Source organism: Scyliorhinus canicula, chromosome 31 (assembly GCF_902713615.1).
Source record: "Scyliorhinus canicula chromosome 31, sScyCan1.1, whole genome shotgun sequence".
Lineage (NCBI taxonomy): Eukaryota > Metazoa > Chordata > Chondrichthyes > Carcharhiniformes > Scyliorhinidae > Scyliorhinus > Scyliorhinus canicula.
The window spans coordinates 7,063,209-7,077,718 of NC_052176.1; the positions used below are offsets into that span (position 1 = coordinate 7,063,209).

At 56.3% G+C, this 14,510-nt stretch overlaps 2 protein-coding genes across 2 annotated transcripts in view; one reads left to right on the plus strand and one right to left on the minus strand.

Moving 5' to 3' along the window:
- Positions 1-543: 543 nt before the first annotated feature.
- LOC119958950 (glyoxal reductase-like) lies at positions 544-4,341 on the minus strand. Its single transcript, XM_038787474.1, has 2 exons — positions 4,280-4,341; positions 544-1,684 (listed from the first exon to the last, which is right to left on the minus strand). The coding sequence occupies exon 2, from the start codon at positions 1,671-1,673 to the stop codon at positions 819-821; it is 855 nt and encodes a 284-aa protein (XP_038643402.1). The 5' UTR covers positions 1,674-1,684; positions 4,280-4,341; the 3' UTR covers positions 544-818.
- Positions 4,342-8,749: 4,408 nt separating this feature from the next.
- LOC119958847 (uncharacterized oxidoreductase YtbE-like) overlaps positions 8,750-14,510 on the plus strand; it is a 7,352-nt gene continuing 1,591 nt past the window's right edge. Inside the window, exon 1 of the mRNA XM_038787351.1 lies at positions 8,750-8,841. Within this exon, the coding sequence (XP_038643279.1) occupies positions 8,750-8,841 (92 nt within the window). The remainder of the gene's footprint in view (positions 8,842-14,510) is intronic.

Here is a 14,510-nt window from a genome sequence, read left to right on the forward strand (position 1 = left end):
GAGTGGGGGAGAATGTGGGACTCGCTCCCACGGGGAGTGCGGGAGAATGTGGGACTCGCTCCCACAGGGAGTGGGGAGAATGTGGGACTCGCTCCCACAGGGAGTGGGGGAGAATGTGGGACTCGCTCACAGGGAGTGGGGGAGTATGTAGGACTCACTCCCAAAGGGAGTGGGGGAGAATGTGGGACTCGCTCCCACAAGGAGTGGGGGAGAATGTGGGACTCGCTCCCACAGGGAGAGGGGGAGAATGTGGGACTCGCTCCCACACAGGGAGTGGGGGAGAATGTGGGACTCGCTCCCACAGGGAGTGGGGAAGAAGGTGGGACTCGCTCCCACAGGGAGTGGGGAAGAAGGTGGGACTCGCTCCCACAGGGAGTGGGAAGAATGTGGGACTCGCTCCCACAGGGAGTGGGGGAGAATGTGGGACTCGCTCCTACAGGGAGTGGGGAGAATGAGGGACTCGCTCCCACAGGGAGTGGGGAAGAATGTGGAACTCGCTCCCACAAGGAGTCGGGAGAATGTGGGACTCGCTCCCACGGGGAATGTTCGAGGTGAATAGTGTTGATATATTTAAGGGAAGAATTGGATAAACACACGAAGGAGAGAGGAATAGACGGATATGGCGATGGGGGGGGGAGGGTGAGATGAAGAGGAGGGAATGAGGAGTCCTGAGTGGAGCAGAAACACGGGCAGGCAGCAGATGGGCCGAATGGTGTGCATATTCGGTAATAAAAGACACAAGTTCATTGTGTTGGTGTCTTTTCCCCAAAGTCAGGTGATTTACAACAGGAAGTGAGGCAATAGCACGCACGGGATTCTCAGGCCACAGGGCGGGGGTCCCAGCAGTACCGGGTGTCGGAGTGCAGCCCACTCAGCAGCTCCATGTCCTCGTCGCCAAGGTGGAAATCGAACAGCCGGGCGTTGAGAGCGATGCGTTCGGGATGGGTGGATTTGGGAATGACGCCGATCCCCTGCTGGACGGCCCAGCGCAGCAGGACCTGGGCGGGGGTCCGGCCTAGGCGCTCGGCCAGACCTTTGACCTTTGGCTCCGTGAGCAGGCGCCCGGTGCCCAGGGAGGAGTAGGCCTGGAGGTGGACGCCGCTCTCCGAGCAGAAGGCCAGCAGCTCGCTCTGCACCAGGTGCGGGTGGCATTCCACCTGGAGCACAGCGGGCCTGACCTGGCAGTGGGCAAGCAAGGCCCGGAGGTGGCCCGCCGTGTAGTTGGAGACGCCGATAGCCCGGAACTTTCCATCCCGGTACAGGGCCTCCATCGCCTCCCAGCTCTGCCGCCGGGACGCGGGGTTCCGCGGGTCTTCGCTCTTCCAGCCCTGCCTGCCAGGCCAGTGGACGAGGTAGAGGTCCAGGTACCCGCAATCCACGGCCGCCAGGCTCCGGAGGCATCCCGCCCGCGCATCCGCCCCGTGGTCCGCGGGCGCCAGCTTGCTCGTGACGAAGATGTCACCTCGCGACAGGCCGTGTTTCGGAAGCAGCTCCTTCAGCGCCGTGCCGATGTCCGTCTCGTTCCCGTAGACGCTCGCCGTGTCGAAGGAGCGGTACCCGTGGCCCAGAGCGGCGTCCAGTGTCTGGTACACGACCTGATAGCCCTTCACCTTGAAGGTGCCCAGACCCACCAGCGGCATCTCCACGCCATTGTTCAGTTCCACGCTCTGCATCCTCCACAATTCTGTTCAAAAACAGGAGACTGACTTTACACGTGGAAGTAAACAATTAATAGACTCTTCAGATTGGAAAGGGCTGTCGGAGAGTCACTACTGAGGGAGAGCCGCACTGTCAGAGGGTCAGTACTGAGGGAGTGCCGCACTGTCACAGGGTCAGTACTGAGGGAGCGCTGCACTGTCAGAGGGTCAGTACTGAGGGAGTGCTGCACTGTCAGAGGGTCAGTACTGAGGGAGTGCTGCACTGTCAGAGGGTCACTACTGAGGGAGTGCAGCACTGTCAGAGGGTCAGTACTGAGGGAGTGCTGCACTGTCAGAGGGTCAGTACTGAGAGAGTGCCGCACTGTCAGAGGGTCAGTCCTGAGGGAGTGCTGCAATGTCAGAGGGTCAGTGCTGAGGGAGTGCCGCACTGTCAGAGGGTCACTACTGAGGCAGTGCTGCACTGTCAGAGGGTCAGTACTGAGGGAGTGCCGCACTGTCAGAGGGTCAGTACTGAGGGAGTGCCGCACTGTCAGAGGGTCAGTACTGAGGGAGTGCCGCACTGTCAGAGGGTCAGTACTGAGGGAGAGCCGCACTGTCAGAGAGTTAGTACTGAGGGAGTGCCGCACTGTCAGAGGGTCAGTACTGAGTCAGTACCGCACTGTCAGAGGGTCAGTACTGAGGGAGTGCTGCACTGTCAGAGGGTCAGTACTGAGGGAGTGCCGCACTGTCAGAGGGTCAGTACTGAGGGAGTGCCGCACTGTCAGAGGGTCAGTACTGAGGGAGTGCTGCACTGTCAGCGGGTCAGTACTGAGGGAGTGCTGCACTGTCAGAGGGTCAGTACTGAGGGAGTGCTGCACTGTCAGAGGGTCAGTACTGAGGGAGTGCTGCACTGTCAGCGGGTCAGTACTGAGGGAGTGCTGCACTGTCAGAGGGTCAGTACTGAGTCAGTACCGCACTGTCAGAGGGTCAGTACTGAGGGAGTGCTGCACTGTCAGAGGGTCAGTACTGAGGGAGTGCCGCACTGTCAGAGGGTCAGTACTGAGGGAGTGCCGCACTGTCAGAGGGTCAGTACTGAGGGAGTGCTGCACTGTCAGAGGGTCAGTACTGAGTTGGGCTGGGCTGGGCTGCTGGGCTGGGCTGGGCTGCTGGACTGGGCTGGGCTGGGCTGGGCTGCTGGGCTGGGCGACTGGGCTGGGCTGAGCTGCTGGGCTGGGCTGGGCTGGACTGGGCTGAGCTGGGCGGCTGGTTTGGGCTGAGCTGGGCTGGGCTGCTGAGCTGGGCTGGGCTGGGCTGCTGCTGGGCTGGGCTGGGCTGCTGCTGGGCTGGGCTGGGCTGCTGGGCTGAGCTGCGCTGGGCTGCTGGGCTGGGCTGAGCTGGGCTGGGGCTGGGCTGGGCTGGGCTGCTGGGCTGAGCTGGGCTGGGCTGAGCAGGGCTGGGCTGAGCTGGGCTGGGCTGGGCTGGGCTGAGCTGGGCTGCTGGGCTGAGCTGGGCTGGGCTGCTGGGCTGGGTTGGGCTGGGTTGAGCTGGGCTGAGCTGAGCTGAGCTGAGCTGGGCTGAGCTGCGCTGGTTTGGGCTGGGCTGGGCTGAGCGGCTGGGCTGCTGGGCTGGGCTGGGCTGGGCTGCTGGGCTGGGCTGGGCTGAGCTGCTGGGCTGGGCTGGGCTGCTGGGCTGGGCTGCTGGGCGGCTGGGCTGGGCTGCTGGGCTGGGCTGGGCTGCTGGGCTGGGCTGGGCTGCTGGGCTGCTGGGCTGGGCTGCTGGGCTGGGCTGGGCTGGGCTGCTGGGCTGGGCTGCTGGGCTGGGCTGCTGGGCTGCTGGGCTGGGCTGCTGGGCTGGGCTGGGCTGGGCTGCTGGGCTGGGCTGGGCTGCTGGGCTGCTGGGCTGGGCTGCTGGGCTGGGCTGGGCTGCTGGGCTGAGCTGGGCTGAGCTGGGCTGGGCTGAGCGGCTGGGCTGGGCTGCTGGGCTGAGCTGGGCTGAGCTGCTGGGCTGAGCTGCTGGGCTGGGCTGGGCTGCTGGGCTGGGCTGAGCTGGGCTGCTGGGCTGAGCTGGGCTGGGCTGGGCTGGGCTGCTGGGCTGGGCTGGGCTGCTGGGCTGGGCTGGGCTGGGCTGCAGGGCAGGGCAGGGCTGGGCTGGGCTGGGCTGGGCTGCTGGGCTGGGCTGCTGGGCTGGGCTGGGCTGCTGGGCTGCTGGGCTGGGCTGCTGGGCTGGGCTGGGCTGGGCTGGGCTGCTGGGCTGGGCTGCTGGGCTGGGCTGGGCTGCTGGGCTGCTGGGCTGGGCTGCTGGGCTGGGCTGCTGGGCTGCTGGGCTGGGCTGCTGGGCTGGGCTGGGCTGCTGGGCTGGGCTGCTGGGCTGGGCTGGGCTGCTGGGCTGCTGGGCTGGGCTGCTGGGCTGGGCTGGGCTGGGCTGCTGGGCTGGGCTGCTGGGCTGCTGGGCTGGGCTGGGCTGCTGGGCTGGGCTGCTGGGCTGGGCTGCTGGGCTGGGCTGGGCTGCTGGGCTGAGCTGGGCTGAGCTGGGCTGCTGGGCTGAGCGGCTGGGCTGCTGTGCTGGGCTGAGCTGGGCTGGGCTGGGCTGGGCTGGGCTGCTGGGCTGGGCTGGGCTGCAGGGCTGGGCTGGGCTGGCCTTACCTGTGCACAGGTTGTCTCTCTGTGTCAGTCACTCAGCACTTCCGGTCATCCCTCCCCCACCCGGGGGGGCGGGCACGTGCGCCGATGACTGACAGCGTCGCCTTCCAATCGGATCGCTCCGCTGGGCAGGACGCCGGCCAATCGACATTTGGCCCGGGGTCGGCTGTCGCTGCTCACCAAGCATGCGCGGCAGCCCCGGAGGCTGCTGGGACTTGTAGTCTTTAACCCCCCATCTGGCCTCTGAGGCCTAGTCAATGGCCCCAGAGCCTGAATCCCCAAACTCTTTGGCCAACATCCTCCTCTAACAATACTGAAGACCCCCCTCAAACAGAAATTAATGTTTTTACCACCTCTCCCTCTCCGTTAAGAGAATCCCGCCTGTTGGAAGACAAACCAACCTGAAGGATGTATGATAATTAATAGGAGCAGGAAGCCGGCCATTCGGCCCCTCACTGCCTGCCCTGTCACCCAACGCAAGCACGGGGTGATCCTCCCCGGACAGATACCGTATTCACCCCCCGTTTCTGGGTGGCTATTTGTGACGGTGCAGGAGATCTTTACGTCCGTCAGTTGACATCTCCCCCCCCCCCCCCCCCCACCCCAGAGGCCACAGAATAGGCATAAACATCGTCAAGGGAATAAACATAATTTAAGTGCAAGGAAAGGTTGCACTAAATGGGGTGTAAAGTAAAGTCGCCTCAGTCCCCAGGTGACCATCGACTGCTTTCCCCATATAGCGAGGGGGGGGGGGGAAACGGGGAAGAGCGGTGATTTAACCTGAGGATCACCACACCTCAGGCCAGGCAGAGGAGACGGGGCTTTCGCGAATAACCTCAGCCGGTGCCGGGAATTGAACCTGTGAAGTTGGCCTCGCTCTACATCGTGGAGCAGGCGCTCGGCCAACTGGAGCTTGTCCACACCAGGCCGCACCTGAGTAAGAAAGCCCCCCAGAGGGCAGCACGCACGGTCGCACAAGTGGATAGCGCTGTGGCTTCACAGCGCCAGGGTCCCAGGTTCGATTCCCCGCTGGGTCACTGTCTGTGCAGAGTCTGCACGTTCTCCCCGTGTCTGCGTGGGTTTCCTCCGGGTACTCCGGTTTCCCCCCCCCCCCCACAGTCCAAAGCCATGCAGGCTAGGTGGATTGGCCGTGCTAAATTAGTGACCAAAAAGATGAGATGGGGTTATTGCGTTACGGGGGTAGGGTGGACGTGAGGGCTTAAGTGGGTCGGTGCAGACTCGATGGGCCGAATGGCCGCCTTCTGCACTGTATGTTCTATAGAGAGGCGGGGACTCCAGGTAAGCGAGCGTGCTGCTTCCATGCTTACTCTCAGCTTGTTCCAGCTGCGCAGTAAGACTGTACAAGGAGGATGGATCATCCATGGTTAAGGACTCAAATTAAAAGAAAAACAAAAGTACATTTCTGCAAAGATTTGCAAAAATGAATTAAATGTTTTAATTAATTTACGGGATGTGGACGTCGCTGGTTAGGCCCAGCATTTATTGCCCATCCCTAGTTGCCCTTCAGGAGGTGGTGGTGAGTTGCCTGGAGCTTCGTAAAAACAGGCGCTTGCTCACGTATTTCTGTTGAGACAGCTGCTTTGCTACAGCATGCTTTTGTGGTATCTGTCACTGCTTGGTCAAGGTCAAGTAAACTTGCAGAATCACTTTGCAAAACTTCCAAAGTTATAGCAATTACAGAATGTCGATATATTTAGTGGGGCACAGGCAGCACGGTGACTGCTGCCTCATGGTACCGAGGTTCGATTCCCGGCCCCGGGTCACTGTCCATGTGGAGTTTGCGCATTCTCCCCCGTGGCTGCGTGGGTTTCCTCCGGGTGCTCCGGGTTCCTCCCACAAAGTCCCGAAAGACGTGCTTGTTGGGTGAATTGGACATTCTGAATTCTCCCTCCGTGTACCCGAACAGGCGCCGGAATGTGGCGACGAGGGGCTTTTCACAGTAACTACATTGCAGCGTTAATGTCAGCCTACTTGTGACACTAATAGAGATTGTTATTATGGAAAATTGCTCCTTCATTTGAAAAATTTAAGATATATTTCCCCAATGGAGTACCCTGGCGAGGACTCAGAGCCTGCGCAGACCAGCTGGCGAGGGTATTCGCACATATCTTCAACACCTCACTTCTCCGCTCCAAGGCCCTCACCAAGGTCCAAGAAGACCACAATAATACCAGTACTAAAGAACAACAAGGTAACCTGCCTCAACGATTACCAACCAGTGACCCTTGACGTCTGTGTGTTGAATGTGATTCACACTATATATAGTTGCCAATATCACTCCATGTATATATGTTCACTATCCACCATTGTAAGTGCAGTTGCACTATCCGACCACCAGGGGGAGTCACTCTGGGAGTACGCGAGAGTTTGTACTGGGCTCCTCACTTGGCTCCACCCAGGACTCCTCCCCCTGGGACCGATGTATAAAGATCAGTGCCTTAGAGCCAGCCTGCCAGTTCATCTGAAGTTCAACGACGAATAGGATGGCTCTGTTGTAAGTGTATTAAAGCCTCTGTTCAGATCCAACTACACATGTTCGCTGAATTGATGGTTTACCAACCAGTGGCTCTTGATGTCTGTTGTCATGAAATGCTTCGAGCGGCTAGTCATAAGACGAATCAACGGCAGTAATGCGACCATCAATTCACGCGAGACAGAGAATTGAAGTTCTTTAATCGACTGGAACAGTGCCTGCCTGCGACTGATCTGCTAGTGAGAGCCGCCTACAGGGCAGCTGCTCTTTATACCTCCCCTCAAGGGGGCGGAGCCAGGGGCGGAGCTCACAAGGGACACCAACATGATACATTCTGTGTAATATCGTACAATGGTCCATAGGTGGAGCCCACATGGGCAACAGCGTGATACATGGTGAATGGTTAGTACAATACGTTCACCACAGCCAGCCTCCCAGACGGTCTCGATCCATTACAGTTCACCTGTCGCCAGCAACTGGTCCACAGCAGATGCTATCTCCCTGGCCCGACAATCAAGACTCGAACATCTCGACAGCAAGGGCACCTACATCAGACTGCTGTTCATAGACTACAGCTCAGCCTTCAACACCATTATCCTGACAAGACACATCCCCACAGCTACCAGACTCCTCAACGACTCCCCCTCAGGACTGATCTGTTCCCTGTAAGAGAACTATTCACGACGCCCTATGCTGCTCTGGCTCATGTATTTGCTTTGCTTGGCCCCTTGTTCTGCACAGTAACCAACCACTATCTGTCAATGTACTCTGCTGATTATTCTTTTTGTCTACTGTACACGTATTGGGTACGTTTCCCTGGCTGCAGAAAAATACTTTTCAATGTACTTGGGTACATGTGACAATCAATCAATCAATTTAGTAGCTCACAAACGGGTTCGACCGAGACGGGCAAAGGGAAACTTGGTTTATTTGCAACGTATTTATTTGTACAATATACGTCAGATCCCAGTGGGGCCTGAGCTGTTGGGTTCCATACCTGGCCGACTTTATACAGGTCTCAATCATTTTTTTTTTATAAATGTTTTTTATTCAGTTTTCATGTTTTATATTGAACAAATTACAAATTGTTAGAGAGAGAAAAAAAAAACACGCAAAAATTAACATATATATTTACAGGTGAGCATCTTCGTAGTAATAACTGTGGCCTCCCCCTCTTTGCTGGCATACATATTTTACATTTCCCAACATGTTTATTGGCATTTATTTAGTTTGGTTTTGGGCCTTAGCTAGCCATCAAACCCCCGTAACGAGCCCGTAGCCCCCCCTCCCCTCCCCGCCGGCTACCTTCCCCCGACTATTCTTCCTCTTGTACGTTGGCCACAAACAGGTCCCGGGACAGTCGCGTGAATGGCTCCCACGTTCTGTGGAAGCCGTCGTCCGACCCTCGGATGGCGAATTTGATTTTCTCCATTTGGAGAGAATCCGAGAGGTCGGACAGCCAGTCTGCAGCTCTGGGTGGTGCTGCTGACCGCCAGCCAAACAGGATTCTACGGCGGGCGATCAGGGAGGCAAAGGCAAGGGCGTCCGCCCTCCTCCCCAGGAATAGATCTGGCTGGTCTGAAACCCCGAAGACCGCCACTATCGGGCATGGCTCCACCCTCACCCCCACCACTTTGGACATAGCCTCGAAGAAGGCTGTCCAGTACTCCACAAGTCTGGGGCAAGACCAGAACATGTGGGCGTGGTTGGCCGGGCCTCTTTGGCACCGCTCACATTTGTCCTCCACCTCCGGGAAGAACCTACTCATACGGTTTCTTGTTAAGTGGGCTCTATGTACCACTTTTAGTTGCGTCAGGCTGAGCCTTGCGCACGTGGAGGTGGAGTTGACCCTATGCAGTGCTTCACTCCAGAGTCCCCACCCTATCTCAATCCCCAGGTCATCCTCCCATTTCCTTCTTGTTGCGTCCAGTACGGTGTCGTCCCTTTCTACCAGTCGGCCATACAGGTCTCAATCATGAATGTACCTCGGGTACCCTGCCTCCTTAGTGGGGAAGACCATATTCGGTGAAGCTCACGTGGAGATTGATTGCTCCAACGCTGGAGGTCTCAGGTGGGTTGTAAAAATATATATTTTTTAAAATTATAAACTTAGTGTACCCAATACATTTTTTTCCAATTAAGGGCCAATTTAGCGTGGCCAATCCAACTAACCCACACACCTTTTGGGTTGTGGGGGCGAAACCCATGCAAACACGGGGAGAATGTGCAAACCCCACACGGACAGTGACCCAGAGCCGGGATCGAACCTGGGACCTCGGCGCCGTGAGGCTGCAGTGCTAACCACTGCGCCACCGTACTGCCCTATGTTTAACTAATTTATTGGACTCCTTTGAGGAACAGCAAACAAGGTGGACAAAGGGGAACCTGTAGATGTCGTGTTCTTGGATTTACCAAAGGCATTCAATTAAGTTAATTCAGGGCGGTAGCACTGCTGCCTCACAGCTCCAGGGTCCCAGGTTCGAATCCGGCCGCGGGTCACTGTCTGTGCGGAGTCTGCACGTTCTCCCCCCCCCGTGTCTGCGTGGGTTTCCTCCGGGCGCTCCGGTTTCCTCCCACAGCCCAAAGATGTGCAGGTTAGGTGGATTGGCCGTGCTGAATTGGGTTACGGGTACAGGGTGGAGGCGTGGGCTTAAGTAGGGTGCTCTTTCCCAGGGCCAGTGCTGGCTCTATGGGCCAAATGGCCTCCTTCTGCACTGTAAACTCCATGGCCAAAGCTTTCTGCAAAATGAGAGCTCATGACGTTGGAGGCATTGGATGAAGAGACCAGGGGCAGGATTTTCCGAGCCGGCAGCCGGGGTTTCCTGCCCCCGGCGGGGGGGGGGGGGGGGGGAGGGGGGAGGGTGCTGCCGTCGGGAAACCTCCCGGGCGTGTGTGTGCACTGCCGGCAGCTGTGACCCGCCGATAGAGGATTCCGCTGCAGATGTCTGCCAGCTCAGTTTGCGCATGGCACAAAGATAGCCAGGAAGGTAGGCTGTCCGTCAGGTGAGCCTGAAGGGTCCACAAAGAGATTAAGGCCCGGTGAGCGAATGGGGGCAGAAAGATCTGCTGGCTGGAGCGTAAAGTGGGGAAAATACGAGCTTGTCCTCTTCGTCAGGAAGGATTGAAAAGCGGTAAACTATTGAAACGGAGAGGGATCCTGCAGAAGACCACGGCGCGGAGGGGATCTGGGACCGTGAATCACAAAAGACGACTCTGCCGGTTCAGAAAGCGACCAGGAAGCCGAAAGGAATATTGGCATTTATTGTGAGGTGGAATAATTTTCCTGGAAATGTTTTTTATTGAGTTTTCATATTTTATATCCAACAAATTATTAGAAAAAAAACACGCAAAAATTAACATGTATATTTACAGGTAAGCATCTTCATAATAATAACTGTGGCCGCCCCCTTTAGCCGGCATACATATTTTACATTCCCCAATATGGCCGAGGCCCATGTTTATAGGCATTTATTTACAATTTGGTTTTGGGCCTTAGCTCGCTGTCAGACTGTTTGTGGCTTTGTCCTTCCTTTTTTTTTGGAATAATTTTTATTCAAGTTTTCTTTTTTTTAATATAATTTTTATTGGAATTTTTTACAGAAAATATAAAACGTAACGACAAACAATGAAATGCAACAAAATAACCCCATAATAACTGTATCACCCCCAGACCGTATCGACGCATGTATCCCATCCCCCACCCCCCCAACCCCAATGAACAACAGAAGAACTTAAAAATAAATTTAAATTAAATAAACAAACATTTTAAAAAAAAATTTAGATTAGCCAATTATTTTTTCCAATTAAGGGGCAATTTAGCCTGGCCAATCCACCTGCTCTGCACATTTTTGGGTTGTGGGGGCGAAACCCACGCAGACACGGGGAGAATGTGCAAACTCCACACGGACAGTGACCCAGAGCCGGGATCGAACCTGGGACCTCAGCGCCGTGAGGCGGTTGTGCTAACCACTAGGCCACCGTGCTGCCCCTTAAATAAACAAACATAATCATCGTCCGCGCCCCCCCCCCCACACCTTTTCCCTCCCCCTTCCCCCCCACCCCCCCTCCCGGTTATTCAAGTTTTCAACAACAAATTTTATCACAACAGAGAAAAACAGTAACCCCTCCCCTCCAATACAAAAACAATAAATTAACAAGAAACAGAAATAAGCATAAAACCATGAGAACAAACCCCCATAACGAACCCGTAGCCCTCCCCCCCGCCCCGGCTACCTTCCCCCGACTCCCGACCATTTTCCCCCTGATTCTTGGCCACCTCGGCTACTCTTCCTCTTGTTCGTTGGCCACAAACAGGTCCCGGGACAGTCGCGTGAATGGCTCCCACGTTCTGTGGAAGCCGTCGTCCGACCCTCGGATGGCGAATTTGATTTTCTCCATTTGGAGAGATTCCGAGAGCTCGGACAGCCAGTCTGCAGCTCTGGGGCGAGGTGGAATAATAATGATAATCTTTATCGGTCTCGCCAGTAGGCTGACATTAACGCTGCGATGAAGTTACTGTGAAAATCCCCTCGTCGCCACATTCCGGCGCCTGTTCGGGGTACACGGAGGGAGAATTCAGAATGTCCGAGTCACCCAAGGAGCACGTCTTTCGGGACGTGTGGGAGGAAACCGGAGCGCCCGGAGGGAACCCACGCAGAGACACGGGGGAGAACGTGCAGACTCCGCACAGACCCAAGCCCGGGAATCGAACCCAGGACCCTGGCGCTGTGAAGCAACAGTGCTGCCCACTGTGCTACCCACGGGTGGCACGGTGGTATTAGAACATAGAACAGTACAGCACAGAACAGGCCCTTCGGCCCTCAATGATGTGCCGAGCAATGATCACCCTACTTAAACCCACGTAACCCGTATACCCTGTAACCCTACAATCCCCCCATTAACCTTACACTACGGGCAATTTAGCATGGCCAATCCACCTAACCCGCACATCTTTGGACTGTGGGAGGAAACCGGAGCACCCGGAGGAAACCCACGCACACACGGGGAGGACGTGCAGACTCCACACAGATAGTGACCCAGCCGGGAATCGAACCTGGGACCCTGGAGCTGTGAAGCATTGATGCTAACCACCATGCTACCGTGAGGCCCATTGTCGATAGACTGGTAATCCAGAGGCCCAGGGTGATGCTCTGGGGCCCCGCCTTCGAATCCCGCCAGGGCAGATGGTGAAACTTTAAAACTCTAGAATGTAAAGTCCAGATGATGACCACAAATCCGTTGTCTGTTGTCAAACCCATGTGGTGCACTGAAGGAAATCTGCCAAGCTTACCCCGGTCTGGCCTACCTGTGACTCCAGACCCACAGCAATCCGGTTGACTCTTAATTGGCCTCAGGGATAGAACAAAGAAAATTACAGCACAGGAACAGGCCCTTCAGGCCCTCCCAGCCTGCTCCGATCCAGATCCTTTATCTAAACCTGTCTCCTATTTTCCAAGGTCTACTTCCCTCTGTTCCCCGCCCGTTCATATACCCGTCGAGATGCCTCTTAAATGATGCTACCGTGCCCGCCTCTACCACCTTCTCTGGTAAAGCGTTCCAGGCACCCACCACCCTCTGCGTAAAAAACTTCCCACGCACATCTCCCTTAAACTTTCCCCCTCTCACTTGAATCGTGACCCCTTGTAACTGACACCCCCACTCTTGGGAAAAGCTTGTTGCTGTCCACCCTGTCCATACCTCTCATAATTTTGTAGACCTCAATCAGGTCCCCCCCTCAACCTCCGTCTTTCCAATCAAAACAATCCTAATCTACTCAACCTTTCTTCATAGCTAGCGCCCTCCATACCAGGCAACATCCTGGTGAACCTCCTCTGCACCCTCTCCAAGGCATCCACATCCTTCTGGTAATGTGGCGACCAGAACTGCACGCAGTATTCCAAATGTGGCCGAACCAAAGTCCTATACAACTGTAACATGACCTGCCAACTCTTGTACTCAATACCCCGTCCGATGAAGGCAAGCATGCTGTATGCCTTCTTGACCACTCTATCGACCTGCGTTGCCACCTTCAGGGTACAATGGACCTGAACTCCCAGATCTCTCTGCACATCAATTTTCCCCAGGACCCTTCCATTGACCATATAGTCATGGGATGGGCAATAAATGTCGGCCCAGCTTTGGTCACCTTGCGTCCTGGCATTGAAAGCAGTTCAGAGAACATTCGCTCAACCGATTTCTGGGAGGAAGGGGTTAGCTTATGAGGCGAGGTCGGACCGATAGTCATTGGCGTTCCGAAGAATGAGAGGTGATGTTAAGATCCTGAGGGGGGGGGGGGGGTGGAGGGCTTGACAGCGTCGATGCTGAAAGGACTTTTCCCTTGTTGGGGAATCTAATTAGGGGACGCAGTTTCAGAGTAAGGGGAGGACGGAGATGAGGAGGAATTTCTTCTGTCAGAGGGTCGTTCATCGTGGGTTTCTCTCCCCCCCCCCCCCACTGCTCGAGAGAGCAGAGGAGGCACTGTGACAGCGAATATCGTCGAGGCCGGGCGAGACAGATTTCTGATCGACAGGGGGGGGGGGGGTCGATTGCTCATGGAGGCAGGCAGGAAAGTGGAGTTGAAGCCACTCCCAGATCAGCCATGACCTTATCGAACGGCACAGCAGGCTCGAGGGGCCTCCTACCAATGCTCCCATCTCTTGCGGTCATCCAATTTTACCATTTTGCTCATCCCGGGGGAAGGATTGTGTGAGGTCAGATGGACGGACTGAAGGGGCACCTGTGGAGAAACCAGACGGGAAGCAGGCACCCCCTCCCTTTTATGTCTTCAAGTAATCCCGCCAGCTGGTGGAATGTCACGTGACCTGTAGTGAGGTCAGCCGAGCGTTTTGTGCAGGGTTTCAGTTCACCGTCTCATCCGGTGGAAAGCAACATCTCTTCGTAACTTCATTGAAGCCTACTCGTGACAATAAGCGATTATTCATTTCATTATTCATTTCATTTCGAATAGCAGAGGATGGTTTCGATCCATCGACCTCTGGGTTATGGGCCCAGCACGCTTCCGCTCTGCTCCTCACTGACATATACACCCTGACTGTCACTACAGTTATCACCAGTGGAAAGGGGTGGAGTGCTGATGCCTCGTGTGTTTTATAGTGGGAGACCACCCTCTAGTGTTCTGCCTGGTGATTGGTTGTGTTCTGTCCTGTGTGTTGATTGGCTGTGCTGGGTGTCTGTCACTGCCTGTCCATATCTCATTATGTGCATGAGTGCAGATCATGACAAGGATGAGGGGGGAGGTTGACGGGTGTTGGAGGAGATGTGAGGGGGGAGGTTGAGGGGTGTCGGAGGGTTCAGGGGTGTTGGAGGAGGGGTGAGGGGAAGGATTGGTGGGAGAATGAGGGGAGAGGATGAGGGGTGTTGGAGGAGGGGTGAGGGGGGAGGGTGAGGGGGAGAATGAGGGGAGGATGAGGATGAGGATGAGGGGGGAGGATGAGGGGGGAGGATGAGGGGGAGGATGAGGGGGGTTAGGGGGAGGATGAGGGGGAGGATGAGAGGGAGGATGAGGGGAATTGGAGTAGGGTTGAGGAAGATGGGGGAGGATGAGGGGGAGGATGAGGGGGAGGATGAGGGGGAGGATGAGAGGGAGGATGAGGGTGTTGGAGGAGGGGTGAGGGGGCGGTGCTGGGGAGGAACTGGGGATGATGAAGGGGATGAAGGGATTGGAGGAGGGTTGGAGGAGGGGATGGGGGGAGGATGGGAGGATGCGGGAGGATGAGGAGG

Excerpts from the sequence above, each read along its gene's own strand:
- LOC119958950 (XM_038787474.1), bottom strand. The coding sequence starts at position 1,673 with ATGCAGAGCGTGGAACTGAACAATGGCGTGGAGATGCCGCTGGTGGGT.